Genomic DNA, 14,739 nt, shown 5'->3' with positions numbered 1-14,739 from the left:
AGTCTCTGGTGTGAACTCACCTGTGAGATCACGGGGAAGGAATTTCGACCCACTCGTCTTTATCAGTTTGACGTTGATGGCATTCTTTCGAAAACAACTTCTGTTTTTTTCCCCCCCAAGCATTTCAGTCAGGCTGAGGTCAAAACTTTAGATGAGTTATCACAACTCGGTCCATGTTTGGACATTCAGATGCAACGTGACGTACAGAGGAGTCCTGGTTTACAGAGGGAGTGATGATTAAACCCTGACGTGCCCAAATCACCACTCCTCCACTACCATGTTGCTAAAAGATGCTTGTGCTGACATGTTTGTTTTCAAAGTAGCAATCTTCTTTATATATATAAAAAAGAAGTTGCATTGCATCTTGTTTAGGACTGTTTTAGAGTTCATGCCTTGTTCAGATGCAATTTTGTAGACTTGAGCTCGACTTTCTCTGGACAAATTCACCCACCACGCCTCACCTCTGCGGTTATGACCTTTAACGTGCCGAGGCGTGTAAAGTCTGACATGTAGCTTTTCAGTCTGACACCGGGTTCAAACCCACTTTCAGGAGAACTGCTGAGCATATTTTCCTCAAGACATACCTCACATCCTGCGTCATTAACAAAGGTCAAGACCCAACAGTTCCAACTTTAACAAGTGGAGCTATATTCAGGTCAGGAAGGTTAGAATTAATCTATCCATTTTGATTATTTGATTTCATGTGAAAAATGTTTTCTAGAAATTAGGGCTGCCAACGTTGACGCATGCCATTAATCTACAAAACATGTTTATATGTTAATATCAGACAATGCACATCAATCGCACTACCTATTTTGACCCAAGACTCTCTCCCGCGGAGGGTTTCTTTTTTAGTTCACAGCAGCGCGTTACGCGGTTGTACTACGTTCAACAATGCAGGACCGCAAAAACGAGTCAAAAGATGAGCCAGGAGAGTCAAACTGATAAATGGAAAAGCCGCAAAATTATCTTTTAAAATAAATAATTATGAAAACTAAATAAATAAATAAAAAACCCACTGCGGTTAGCGTTAGGTACACAAACCTCGACGTGGACGTCCCGAGTTCAACTCCAGTCCTCGTTTCCTCTGCCGCATCTCTTCCCCCCTTCAGATCACTGTCACAGTACACTATTGCTAAAAAATTATTTAAAAACTAAAAGAAACAGCGATTCGCGTTTGGATAAAACCAAAGTAGCATACTTATTGCAAGGGTGAAGTATCCTTCCGCCGAAGCACCGCCAGTTTATAGTTAACGTCTCTAAATGATGTTTGAAACAAATTACTCCTTTTAAATATTCCTGAACATGAAAACCTGAAATGTTTCAGAGAATAAAACATGCTTTAAACAATTTTGCATATTTAAGCATGATTAATCACAGCGCTAGTGTGATTGACAGCACCACTATGAATACACACACCCACATAAAGAAGTAAACTTTTAATAAAAAACTTAATTCAAAGAAATTGTAAATTACAGGTCCTGAACAAGCAACAGTTTTGATTGTAACAAACAATACGGCAACATAATGTGGTCATATAAATACATATTTAATTATTTTATATACAGATAACACTGTAACACCCACTCCACCCCCCCAAAAAATTACATGTGATTGTTCCCCGCAAGAAATAAAATTCTAAGCTGCTCCCTTAAAACTCTGAGTGAAAGCCAACAAAACTACCTCAGGAAAATAAAGAGCTTTAAATAAACATGAACATAAAAAGTATGATCATCTGGCATCAGTCTTTGGTTGTGATTTCCTGCGACTGGGTCGCCATGTGTGTAAGGAAGAAAAGAAATGTAGAACTAGAACAGAAACACGCCGTTCTACCTGATTTCATTGATGTTTCTCGGAGCGTTCACGGACGCTGGAACGCAAGAAGACGTGAAAATAGTTACCGAGGTCAGTTGGGGTTGACACTTTTGGGTCGTTGCGTCCACATCTCGCTGGCCCACAAGTGATTGTGGCGGAGCCAGCGGCGCGCGGAGGGAACGTCCAGCCTGAACAGCTGCTCCTGGGAGGAGTTGACCGCTGTGTAGCGGACAGTGAGTTTGGGCTGGGGCAGGCAAGCTGCGGAGAGAAGCCGGTTACCTGCCGAGATGTACTCCCCCTCGCAGGTTTGAGTCCTGCAGGAGAGGCCATGCAGAGCACAGTGAGACCACAGAGTGCGGCCTTCAAAAATAAAACTCTTTCACATTTTGTCAACTCCAAATAAAAAAAGTTTGATGTATTTTATTGGTGATTTTTAGCGGTGCGCCGATTGCGGTTTTTTTGGCCGATCAAGCACTTTCGTAAAACCCTGCAAAAGCATCGACGTACCTTTTTAGAGTGATGCTGAGGGAAGAAGAGGCGGTGTCTGAAAGAGGAAGAATGGCTGACGCATTGAAGGCAACAAACATCTCCAAGGCGAGAGCGAGCTCCACCTCGCCGAGCTGACAGGGTACGACCAGCGCCATCAAACCAGGGGCAGCCGATACGTCAGGGTAGTAGCCCGCACTCAGAGAATCTGGGGGATTAACACGGAAACTCTGAGGTTTTAAACAGCTAATAATGAGATTTTTACGGGGCAGTGATCTTTACGTTTGAAGACTTCCCGCGCCCGCAGCCACAGGTTTTGCCTGCCCAGTTTCTCGAGTAGCATCTGCAGCAGTGAGTGATCGACAGCCAGCTGTTTACTCAGCATGAAGTCCAGCAGGTCTGACGCTACAGGTAGAATCTGTCTCTCCACACACACTTGAAGGTGAGACGTAAACATAGGACTGTACCTGGAGATGTCTATAAGGTCTGGAGGTAGGAGGGGGGAGGAAATGTCTGAAAGCATCAGTAAGATCAAATCCAAATACTAGGAAATGTTCAAAACCGCTCACACACACACACAAACACACACACACCGCTGGGTTCCTTAACTCCTGGCAGATTACAGAGGACCTCCAAGGTGTCCCGGTGAGAGGTTTTCCCAGACAGACGCCTCAGCAGATTAGTCCTGCCCTCCAGATCAGTGGGCTCGCACGGCCACAAACCCGAACTCAGGAACCAGTTGTGTTCTGCAGGGACGAATTCCCAAACTCAACTACAAGAACATCTCAAATTAGAATGTCATGAAAAGGTTTCATTTATGTCAGTAATTTAATTCAAAATGGGAACTCTTGTTACAACAATGTAGTCCTTTTTCTCCAGGTACGACCCAGTCAAGCCTCTGGTTCTGGAATCACCCAAACTCTTGAATGGACTTTGCTTTACACTGTTTTTCTAAACTTTCCATTAATATGCTAAATCCTTTTTTGCTGGCCTAATATGGGGGTCGGTAACCCGCGGCTCTGTAGCGCTGCCTAGTGGCTCTCTGGAACTTTTTCAAAAATGTTTGAAAATGGAAAAAGATGGGGGTGGGAAATATATTTTTTGTTTTAACATGGTTTTTGTAGGAGGACAAACATGACACAATCATTCTTAACGTTTTCCAATGCTATAAAAATGTGTAGAATAAATATTAAATTTCAACATTTCTGTCAACGAAGATTTGCGTCATAGCCTGTGACGTTTCTTCCAGCTGGGGCAGGTGGCTGTTGTAAACAAACCGATGGGTGTGGTGGGCCATGGAGAGCTTAGGGGAAAAATAACCGAGGAGAGATTCTACAATTCTTGGACCGAATCATTTGCATTCATTGCCAATGTGGAAGGATTACCTGAATTTGTTCTGTAGCGAGAAGTTGTCAAATAAGAAAAATACAGTACTTTCTGGACTATAGAGCGCACCTTACTGTAAGCCGCACCTACAAAAAAAAAAAACTGGAAACGTGTATACGGTATATATATATATGTATATATATAAGCCGCACCGGGCTATAAGCCACATTGTTCAAAGTGTGGGGACAAAGTAACAGCTTATAGTCCGAAAAATACGGTAATGTGGAAAGACATTTCCAGGGAAGGCGCTACATTAGCTGCCGCATGAAGATTAAAGTTACATCTTACAAGCTCGATGTTGAGAAGCTGTCCAGTGATGTCTGTAAACAGAAGTTACATTAAACACGTAAGAACACAATCCTGTCTTAGGCACATACTGTATATTTAGTAACAAAGTGGTTGTTTTTATAAATTGATTAGTGATTTTTGTCAGTATATATTTAGAATGACACCTAGCGATAGTATTGTGTTTTAGCGATATTATTGTGTTTTGTTGCTCAGGTCAGAGGATGGCTGCATGTCAAAAGAGAAGAGATGCTGCTATTGTCTTACCATTGCACTGACTTGCTTGGCATTTGCAGAGAAATCAAACTTAAAGTGTTTTAATTTTATTTTATATACTTTACCTTTTCAAAAAGCTACTGCTTTATATTATACCTGCGGGTTCCGTTTTGTTGTGTGTTCGATCCCACACTTAACGTGATCATTTACAAAGAGCGATCGTCGTTATGCAAACTGCACATGGGAGCAGATTTTCCCGAGTTCCAAAATGAAAAAATGACCCTTTTCCTGTCGAATCTTCATAATAAAAATTACATCAAAAATCTGATTTCTTTATTACATTTCTTTAATTTGATCAATGCAACGAAACATAAAACATTAATATTGTAACAGAAGGTGAACTTAAAGCATCATTGTACAACAGAGTCATGTGGTGCGTCATTCAGGACGCACTGCAGGGAAAATAAACATTTAATCATGAATGGTAATTATGTATACACTTAGTCGTTTTGATAATAGGCTAATATAAACACTTAAAGCCTGTTTTGCCTTTATTATAAGCCTTATATAAGGCTTTAATTTTTTGCGGCTCCAGACAGATTTGTGTTTTTTTTGTCTCTTTCAACATTTTGGGTTGCCGACCCCTGGCCTAATAACATTCTGATAATACTATAAGGAACTTAATTTAACTTTTTTTTAATAATCTGTTCTAAGCGAGAAACGATTAATCGGGATTAATTGATTATTGAAATAATCTTCAACTAATTTTGTAATCAATTAATTAATTGTTAACTGGAATATGCAAAATTATTAAAAGGTCATTTGTTGAAAGAACAAAACTCTTAGTAATTACGACATACAAAAACGACATACAGTACACTTTGCATTAAAAAAAACAAAAAAAAATCTTTCACCCAGAAGTCCAAGTGGAAAGGTTTTCAGCTTTACCTTGTTCAAACTTTGTAAAAATAAATAAATGAGATCTAGCATTAAGAACCTTTTGCTACCTAATTAATTGGTTAATCAAAAAACAGATTAGCCCCACATTGTATTAGCGTTAAGTATGTTATTGGAAGCATTTCTTTAGCTGCAGCTGGATCCTTCTCCACAAATGATTGAGTGTATAGTAAAATATGCTGTGTTTTTGTATCTTTAGGCAATACAATGTTTATTTTCGTATATTTGTTTTCCACCTTTTAATGTATTTCTCGTATTGTGTAAAAAGGTTTATGTGGTTAAATAAATATCTGCCGAATGCGCTCATTTTTGTATCCAATTAATCATCAGCAGAATCGATTACTGAAGTTGCACCCCCAAAGCTAACCTACTTTTCGTTTTATATTCAGCCAACTGGAAGCTGATTTGCCCAAGAGGATCAGCTTCAGTTATAATTGTCTGAGATCTGATGAGAGTCCGGACAGGCAGCGTTACCTCGGAGTGTGTTTAGCGCTCCCTCCACACTCCCACTCAGGAAGAAGAGCTCCGTTGCCACAGTGATCAGGCAGCAGCGCGACGCTCCGTCCTCGTTCCCAAATAAGCTCTTCAGTGTTGTGTAGTCGACTTTTAAGGCGGACATCACCTCCACCACTATGCGGCCCTGCATGTGGACATCATTAACCGAACGGAAGAAAGCTGGAGAAACGCAGGAGAGAAGCGGAGCGGCTTGTTACCTTAATCCAGTGGTGATTTTTGTGGTATCTCAACATCAAAGACACTCCGATTCTGCCCACAAAAGTCTTCACCAGATTCTCCTCACTTTCGTTTTGGCGCACTAATAAAAAAGAAAAAAAAAATTGCAATCATTTCGGTGCCTAGAAAAAGTATCCATTTTCTGCCACAAAGGTTGGGATTATATCCATTATCCAACTGGAGCTGCGTTTCCATTGACCATATAGCAACGCAATTTGGTATTTTGAAAATAAAGTTGTTAAAGGGAAACATGCCAATTTTGGAAAAGAAAAAAAATGCCAATAGGATGAGGTGGTTTTCCGGCTGTATTGCAATTGGTTTATTTTTCAAAACTGCAATGGAAACACATGATCAACAACCAGATGCCGCCACTGGCGCAAACCGCGAAGAAGACGACGACAGGAAGTAGTTGCAGCATTTTTTTTTTTTTTTTCCAAGGTTTATCGCGTGAACAAATTTACTCACATCTGATTTTAATTGAGATTATTATCCAATGGAAACACCACAAATTGCAAAATTTGGTTTTTGCGACATTAGCGGAATAGCGACAAAGTTCTGAGCAAATCTGTAACTGAATTGAAGGTAGTGAAGCAGAAGAAAAAATAAACTTTCTACAACGAAAAAAAAAAAAAAAGAAGTAAAACGTGTACTGTGCATTTAAAAACATAAAGGAAGAGTACCAAGAACTAAACACATTATTGAGAACGTTCACCTGTCTCCGCGAAAGCAGCGTAAGGCAGTGAGACCTTGTCTTTGCTCTCAGACAGAAGCGCTATAGCAATGCGGCCGCTGATTCGCTCCACCTGGTTTGGGTGTTGGCTGAACTGGCAGATGGACCTGTACACCTCTCCCATCCGTTTCCAGTCTTCCTGCTTGGCACAAAGCTGACAACATGGATGATATGAATAAATAGAATAAGAAACAGTGTAATCCTTAGGGATGACCCAAAAATCAAACAGAACTAACCTCTATTTCAACAATCCCATGCACTAAATTGAGATACTCAGGACTCTGCACGCAGGCAGGCGAGCTAAACGAGTTAGATCACAAGTTTTTACGTTATTATACAAACGATTAGGAACTACAGCAGCTAAAATCATGAGTAAAACCTGAAGTGTTACTGACTTGTGGTTTCCACCCAGAGCGACGTGCGAGTTGTGATGAGCCACCTGCTGAAACATGGGGCTGTGTTTTACGTTGTCTATGCAGTCCAAGCTCAGCTCCAAACCGACGCTGGCCATCTGTTGTCAAACAAAACAGCAACAGAAATTCCCCCATTCACATAAAAACAAACAAAACACAGACTCGACGGCAAACCCGAGGATGAACGAACTGAGACACCTTGAATGTGAGCTGCATCAGTTCAGGCACGAAGTTCATGAGATCCTTGTCCCTCACGTAGTTAAAGAGAGCCAGCAGGAACTCGTGGCCCGGCTGGAGGAGGACAGGAGAGGGTTAAATCACGCGATGTTCCCCCTGCCGTCTCGTAGGCAACACGCTGGATTATGTTACATACATGACTGCTGCACTGACCACTATGTTGTGGGCCAAGCTGACGCGGAGGACTGAGAAGACGTTGGACATCATGCCGGCTTTCAGCAGAGCCCAGAGCAGGGTGAGGAGGACCGGCATGGAGAAATATGCCCCCGGTGGACTGTTCTGGTAGTAACCGGTAAACACAGCGCCTGGAGGGGGCAGGTGGAAAAAAAAACATACATGCTTCTGAACTCCACTGAACCTTGCAGTGGTTATGAGAATTTTTTTGTCTCATTATAAACATGAATTTCAGTGTATTTTAATTGAGATTTTCTGTGATAGATCTTTAGAAAGCGGTTGAAAACCAAAACACTGCTTTCACAATGCTTCACAAATAAAATCTAAAAAGTTTGGGTAGGTGTGAACATGCAATCGAATTTTGATGTGCACAAAAAAAAAAAAAAAAAAAAAAAGGGAAATCCTGTCCGTCTCTGTTCGACTGAAGTGAACTCTGGCGCAGTTCGAATACGTATGTGAACACCAAGGGGACCAGAGACTGCTTCAAAAGCAGGAAGCGGACTACAATCAAGGGCATTCTGGGTAAGTATAACCATAACAAATGTGAGAGTCCAGTGTTAGCGACAGAAATGGCTTGTGATCTTTTACCAGAAACAGAAGAAAAATCTTACACCGCTAAAATGTGTCGCTGCTACATCTTTGTTTACATTTTGTGAAGAAGGAAGGTGCACTCGTTTCTTCTTCAGAGGTTTTCGTGCTGTTTTTTTTTCTTCAGTGGTTCTTGGTGCAGCGCCACCACTGGTGAGGAGGTGAACAGGTTTTTGAAAGTGTTTAGTTAATTTGTCATAGTGTGGTGTGACAGTGAACCACACCAACTGAAAACGTACAGTACAGACCAAAAGTTTGGACACACCTTTTAATTCAATGAGTTTCCTTTATTTTCATGACTATTGACATTGTAGATTCACACTGAAGGCATCAAAACTATGAATAACACATGTGGAAATATGCACTAAACAAAAAAGTGTAAAACAACTGAAAATAGCCCTTATATTCTAGTTTCTTCAAAGTAGCAACCTTTTGCTGTGATTACTGCTTTGCACACACTCTGCATTTTCTTGATGAGCTCCAAGAGGTCGTCACCTGAAATGGTTTTCACTTCATAGGTCAACCTGCCCTGTCAGGTTAATAAGTGGGATTTCTTGCCTTATAAATAGTCATGAAAATAAAGAAAACCCATTGAATTAGAAGGTGTGTCCAAACTTTTGGTCTGTACTGTACGAAATGTCGTAATTTTGTTTCCCGATCAAACCGAGTCTACTGGACTAGCAAGTGTGAAAACATCATGAAAGATTTCGTTCAGCAGGGCTCTTTTTATTTAATGCCAACCAGTCAAATCAACTTTGACCTGATTGTCAGTTGTTTCTGGAAAAAATTATTTAAAAATATCCCAAAACATAATGGAAATGATGCATTTAGGTGACAATAAAGTGTTTTGCATCTAGGTGAAAAGGTTTAGCTCTGTCTCATACATCACTTAGAGTATACTGGCATTGTTTTTTCTGCTTTTTATTCCATATAGCCCAAATTTGCTGATATGTGAAGCTTCTCTGCAGCTACCAGGTTTGCAGTTGTGCAAAAAAATAAAAAAACACAAAAACTTAAAATTTTCTGGTGATCAGTTGAACATGACAATGTGAGACGTTCAACCTCAAAACAATTGTGTTGTTTTTCTAACTTCATGATGCCATTCTCTCTGACCTGTCTGCTGAAAAATTTGATCGTCATGATTCTGTTCGTTCACCAATTCTTTTTAATAGACCTCTGTTGCTTTTACTGAGATTAAGCTACACAGAAGTAGACCCATCCATCCATCCTTTGTCCCTAATGGGGTCGGGAGGGTTGCTGGTGCCGATTTCCAGCTACGTTCTGGGCGAGAGGCGGGGTACACCCTGGACAAGTCGCCAGTCTGTCGCAGGGCAACACAGAGACATACAGGACAAACAACCATTCACACACACACTCACACCTAGGGAGAATTTAGAGAGAGAGACCAATTAACCTGACAGTCATGTTTTTGGACTGTGGGAGGAAGCCAGAGAACCCGGAGAGAACCCACGCATGCACAGGGAGAACATGCAAACTCCATTCAGAAAACTCCCCAGCCGGGAATCGAACCCAGGACCTTCTTGCTGCAAGGCAACAGTGCTACCAACTGCGCCACTGTGCAGCCCCAGAAGTAGATCAGGTTTGCTAATAAGATGTCTTCTGAAGACAGAAAAAAAGGAAATCCTTTTGCAGAGCACTTGAACAGCTGTTTGAGAAAAAGTGAAAACTTTGCATTGAAAGGATACTGACCAGCTTTCTGGAGGCACACTGGATTTTTGGCGAACTTCGTCACCATATCAACACAGAACTAGAAGAAAGAGAGAAAAGGAGAAAAAAAAGGATAATTTACAGTCTCTGAAAATGTGCAACGACACCAACAGCACAGCAGAGGGTGATATACCTCCTGTGATCAACAAACATCTAAACAAGGATGCAAACCTAGCAGCCTTTAAACATGGAAAGAATTCTTTTATGGTAAAATTACATGATGGATTCCTTCTGAGATGAAGTAATAAACGGTCTCTAGAGAGATCCAGTGGATTCCTACTTCGGCACAAAGTGTCTGAGCTGAGAACGAACGCGTTTCGCCGGACGTACCTTCTCGTCCCCCTCCGCCGGTAGATGCTGGAAGCGACACATTTTGAAGCCACAGGACAGCGATTCACTGAAGTACTGTCTGCAGTACTGAGGATTAGAAGATTTGCTCCATTACACAGAGGAGTCCATTACAAGAATCAGCAAAACAGTCATTTAGTTAGCTGAATGAATTGCACTATTGTTTGCCGCTTTTGCTTGTTTTTTTTAAACGCATTTTTTCCAAAAGCAGCCATTAGGTTTGAAGCATAAAAACGAAAATGTGCCAATTCATATCAGACCAAATTATGTTTTGTTAGATGGATCGTTTTAAGCCAAATAAAGAAATACATTGTTGTAGAATTCACTTATTTAAGTATTAAAAAATAAAGTTAAAGCAGTCTTTTTTTCCCCCCAATATAGAAATACTTACTTCATTTGATTTCTGATGCCTAAAATCTGCCAGGTTAGCCGGGTTTCTCATACACCGTCCTGTGGAAGGAGCAGAAGAGCCAGATGTGAGGCGTTATTCACTTGGACCTGACCTTTCTATTAAATAAATAAAAAGTCATCAGTGAAAAAGAAAAGATCACTTTTGATCTTCTTATTCCCACTTGCCTAATCTTGAGGTCACATGTGGATGGATGAGACGACCGAAATTACTGAACAAACACACACAGATGAGATTAACACCAATTTATCTGTATTGAAAGAGTCCAGCATGTGAATTGTGCGAAGGAATACCTTTCCAGGGATCCATCCATTTTAATGTTGTTTCTATCAGATCGTCCCTGTTTGAAAACATGCAACACAGGTAACCTTCTACAGTGACAAAGTACTCGCATCCATTTAAATGTGTCACTTTGTCACATTAAAACATCAAAAACCTCAATGGATTTTTTCTTTTTCTAGGCGTTTTATGCGATAGCTGTACCAATCCAAACCTAAGCCAACAATCATTTGCACATCACAAATCTGACTTTTCTGGAAGAGTGGCAAGAAGGAAGCCGTATGAAATCCTGCGTGAAGTTAGTCAGAAAAAACATGGCAGACGTGGAAGAAGGTGGTGTGGTTGGATGAGACCAAAAAGAAAATATTCTATCCTAGCACAAACAAATATAGTATATGTATGCCAAAAAAAATTTTAAATGGTGGTAAATCATGCAGTGGTGCTCTTTTCTTAAACAGGGATGCAGGTTAAAATCGATGGGAAGGTGGATGGAGGACAAACATGGAAAAATAAAAAAAACTGTCAGGCGCTGAAAAAAAAAAAAAAGTACTCTTCATTCAATCCGACAGTAATTTAGTTATTTTGTAAGGAAAATTGGAAAAAATGTCCGTCACTGGGTTTTCAAAGCTGGCCGAGACAAATTATTAACCCGTAGAGATAAATATAAAAGAACATCAAGCTAACATCACAGTTATGCTTTGTTTTGATCTGCCGCATTCAGTCAACAATAAAATGCATCAACGTTTGTGGTGACAATGTGACAAAATGTTGGGAAATAAAATTGAAGGAGTGCAAGTACTTTTTAAAATCCACAAAACCGGTAATATTACGTTGATTTAATACCGAGACATTTTGACCAAAAAACTAAAATGCAGTGATCCACTTCAATTCAGTTTAAATGGATTAAACGAGTTTTCGTAATGAAATCTGCATGATCAAATGTAACTTTATACTGATGTAAAGCATTCTGCTCTTTTTCTCTGCCCACATGGAGAACATTTATCCACTAGGGCGCTTTCTCAAACATTTCTGATGTTTTTTCAATAAAATGCTCAAAATTTAAAACGCCAGAGAAATGAGGGGCTCTGTATGAGACACAATAAAGAGCAAGAGGACTCCCTCCAGTTACATTACCAGATGTTCGCTTTGATGGCATGGATTTTGATTTTTGGTAGTTATGTTGCTACACCGAGGTCTCCATGGTCTGCTTTCCATCTCCTCTGTAACATATTAGTTTGTCCATGAAATAGAGTAGAAAAACGTTCAAAAATGGCCACAAAAAACATAAAACGTATCCAGAATTCCTACCTGCAATATCAGTACAGTTGTCATGAAGATCGACTGTAACTGGTGTCACTCTGAAACACAAATACCTTTCATTTAGTACATGGAGAAACCACTTGTAGCCTATATGATGTAGAAACACAGGAGTCCTTACTTTTGATCAAACGCTGATGATGACTTGGTTGTCTTGGATGAAAACTTTATTGCCGGGATTAGTTTCTTTTTAGGAGCCGCGGTGTCCCTGACGGGGCCCAGGTTTAGCAGGCTCTTCTGTGGCAGATTTTCAAACAGTTCCGGATCCTCCTGCCCAAGGTTGACGAGCAAGATATCCTGTTCGTAAGCTGTGAACTCGTCCAAAACGTCAGACTCCCGTTCTTTGGTCCCCTCTGCTTCTCTTTGGTCGTCTTCCGTGTTGTAAGAGCTCGACTCCTCTTCTGTAGAAGAGCACTGCTCTTCTTCGTCTTCTTCTTCTGTGTGTTCCTCACTATGGCTGCTGGGAGATGGGCTGCTTTCGGTCGGGACATTCGAGCCAACGGTTGCCTGTACTTTAGGACCAAAGGAAACTTGCTTGAGACTTCTTTTAACGTCCTCAACTTTTTTCTCTGAGTCATCTAAAGTTTTCTTTATACCCTCATCACCATCCACTTCAGTGTTGCTGGGAGAAGACAACAATTTGAAAGCGGTGATGTCAGTCGGAGTACTGGGACTTGTAGCGCCTTCCATTTCTTTGCTGGAGTGTTCAGAAGAAGTACTGGAGGTCTCAGTGTTGCCATTAGCCACTTGCAGCAGGTAAAAATCTGTTGGTGTTTCATCTTTGTTCATAACCTCCTCATCTTCCAATATTTCCAGGCTTTCGAATGAGGTACACCCTAAAATGTGCCTATATGGAGAGGTGATGGGGGAGAGCTCTGGTGGAAGCAGAAACCCATCAGAGTCAAAGTCCACATAGTTTTGTCTGGGGAAGTTGCACAAATGTTTTGGGTTGAACAAACTTGCGTCATATGGTTCCAGTCTGGGTGGGCTCTTCATTGGGAGACATTCATCGTTGTTGTTCTGGTCACAACTGAAGCCGATGGAGGATACAAGGCTCTGGTAAGAGTTGTTTGGAAGTGCAAAGGATGCAGGACCACATGCGGAGAGTTGGGGTTCCTCAACCGTTTTCCCCGCAGTGTTTTGGATTTTCCTTGATAGGAACGTTGAAGGGAGCGGAGAAAACTTTGTGGAAGAAAGGCCGCTTGATGATGGATCTGATGAATTAGACAAAGCAGAGGATCCTTCCCAGTCACACAGACTGAGCACTGAGTGGGTGGTAGTAGTCAAGGTGGAGCTGTTCATTTCAAGGCGGTTCAACAGAAAAGTTGATCCATCTCCAACATCCGGCTCCATACTAAGCCGACCTGGGCCTGAAGATGGAACGGAACGACAATGAAGACGGGCTACAGATTTTCCAGCCTGCACAGATTGTTGCGCTGTCCTCAGGTTTGTCATGTTGTGGTCTTCTGCTGTGGATGAACTAGGCAGGTTTGAATTCTTTGTCATAGAGTCAATGGGGCTCCTTTGTGATGAACCCGTCTCTGAACAGGCTGTGGCAGAAGCACCAACATTACATTTCGGCTGACTATTTGGAAAAGGCCAGGACATGTAAGTTCGCGCACACGAAATAGGTAGTTTCCTAAAATACGGCCTTACTCTCTGGCAAGTGAAAAACTCCGGTTCGTCCACGTTCACCTCATCATTCTCACTGAACAGCACTGGTGATATTTGAAATACATCATTTTCAGTGGGACTGAAAATAGTCTGATCAGGTCCTTTCAAGGCCGTGCAACAAACTCTGCTGCACTCAACTCCGTCCCCAAGCTTCATTCTTTTGTCTCTGTGAATCTCCAAAGCAATCGGGTCAGATCCAAGTCCAGCATCGTCCAGATGATATTGGTCCAACACACAAGTCCTGATCTCGCCTTCTTCTGTGTGTTTGCTTTTTAAGAGAGAAGCAGGAGTAGTGGTGTCTACATCCGTCCAGCCATTGTAGAAATGCTTTGAAGGCGTCTCTGAGACCTCCGATGCTGTGCCTTCTTCTGGGTGTTTGTGTTGTTCTGTCAGACTTTCAGCCTGACAGATGCTGTTTCCACTCTGCACACTGCTGGTGCTATTTTTAGCCTCACCACCTTGCTCACTGTTATGCCCTATACAAGTGGGCCAAATTCTAAATCCAGCCCTCATGTCCCGCTTGAAGCAACGCATCTTCTTGTTCTTGAGATCACCTGGTAAAATGTAACCGCAATTGTGACTGCATATGTCATATGTTGCTGCAATGTCGCAAAGTGTTACTTTGGGGTACTTATTAATCCACACGACGATCTTCTCCACCGTCTCAACGGCTCTTTTCCCGCCGTAGACCTTAACCATAGTGGAAGACGGCCCGGAGTCCGGGGTAGAGTTTTTTGGCTTTTGCTTACTCAAGGTCCTCTGCCGGGGGGAAATGTATTTACATTCCCTGCACACAATACAGAGGGAGGCTCCAACGGATCTTCTTAAGTGCCCTTCTGAACCAGCAAGTTCAGATAGGTTCAGATGTCTATCCCGAACAAATTCTGAAAGTGAAATATATCAAGTAAAGCCAATGAGAAAGCCGTAATTATATGAACACCAAGACACTTTTAACAACTAAGAAC

General features: G+C 41.5%; 1 protein-coding gene across 1 annotated transcript; it reads right to left on the bottom strand.

Annotated features, from left to right (window-relative positions):
* Positions 1–1,603: 1,603 nt before the first annotated feature.
* topaz1 (testis and ovary specific PAZ domain containing 1) lies at positions 1,604–14,411 on the bottom strand. The gene is made up of 19 exons (XM_023344542.1): positions 12,222–14,411; positions 12,092–12,141; positions 11,918–12,003; positions 10,798–10,844; positions 10,672–10,715; positions 10,487–10,545; positions 10,078–10,164; positions 9,730–9,787; positions 7,411–7,562; positions 7,219–7,311; positions 7,003–7,118; positions 6,844–6,907; positions 6,590–6,761; positions 5,859–5,959; positions 5,620–5,785; positions 2,895–3,047; positions 2,584–2,787; positions 2,323–2,509; positions 1,604–2,129 (listed from the first exon to the last, which is right to left on the bottom strand). The coding sequence occupies exons 1-19, from the start codon at positions 14,306–14,308 to the stop codon at positions 1,907–1,909; spliced, it is 4,149 nt and encodes a 1,382-aa protein (XP_023200310.1). The 5' UTR covers positions 14,309–14,411; the 3' UTR covers positions 1,604–1,906.
* Positions 14,412–14,739: the final 328 nt, after the last annotated feature.

The sequence above is a fragment of the Xiphophorus maculatus genome, chromosome 13, assembly GCF_002775205.1.
Source record: "Xiphophorus maculatus strain JP 163 A chromosome 13, X_maculatus-5.0-male, whole genome shotgun sequence".
Classification (NCBI taxonomy): Eukaryota; Metazoa; Chordata; class Actinopteri; order Cyprinodontiformes; family Poeciliidae; genus Xiphophorus; species Xiphophorus maculatus.
Note: the sequence above shows the minus strand (reverse complement) of the source record. Positions and strands in the feature narration are given on the sequence as shown.

Excerpts from the sequence above, each read along its gene's own strand:
- topaz1 (XM_023344542.1), bottom strand. The coding sequence starts at position 14,308 with ATGCGTTGCTTCAAGCGGGACATGAGGGCTGGATTTAGAATTTGGCCC. Across the intron at positions 7,563-9,729 it reads AGTGTGCCTCCAGAAAGCTG|GCGCTGTGTTTACCGGTTAC; the intron begins GTCAGTATCCTT and ends TGCCCCCTCCAG. Across the intron at positions 3,048-5,619 it reads AGCGCTAAACACACTCCGAG|AACACAACTGGTTCCTGAGT; the intron begins GTAACGCTGCCT and ends TCGTCCCTGCAG.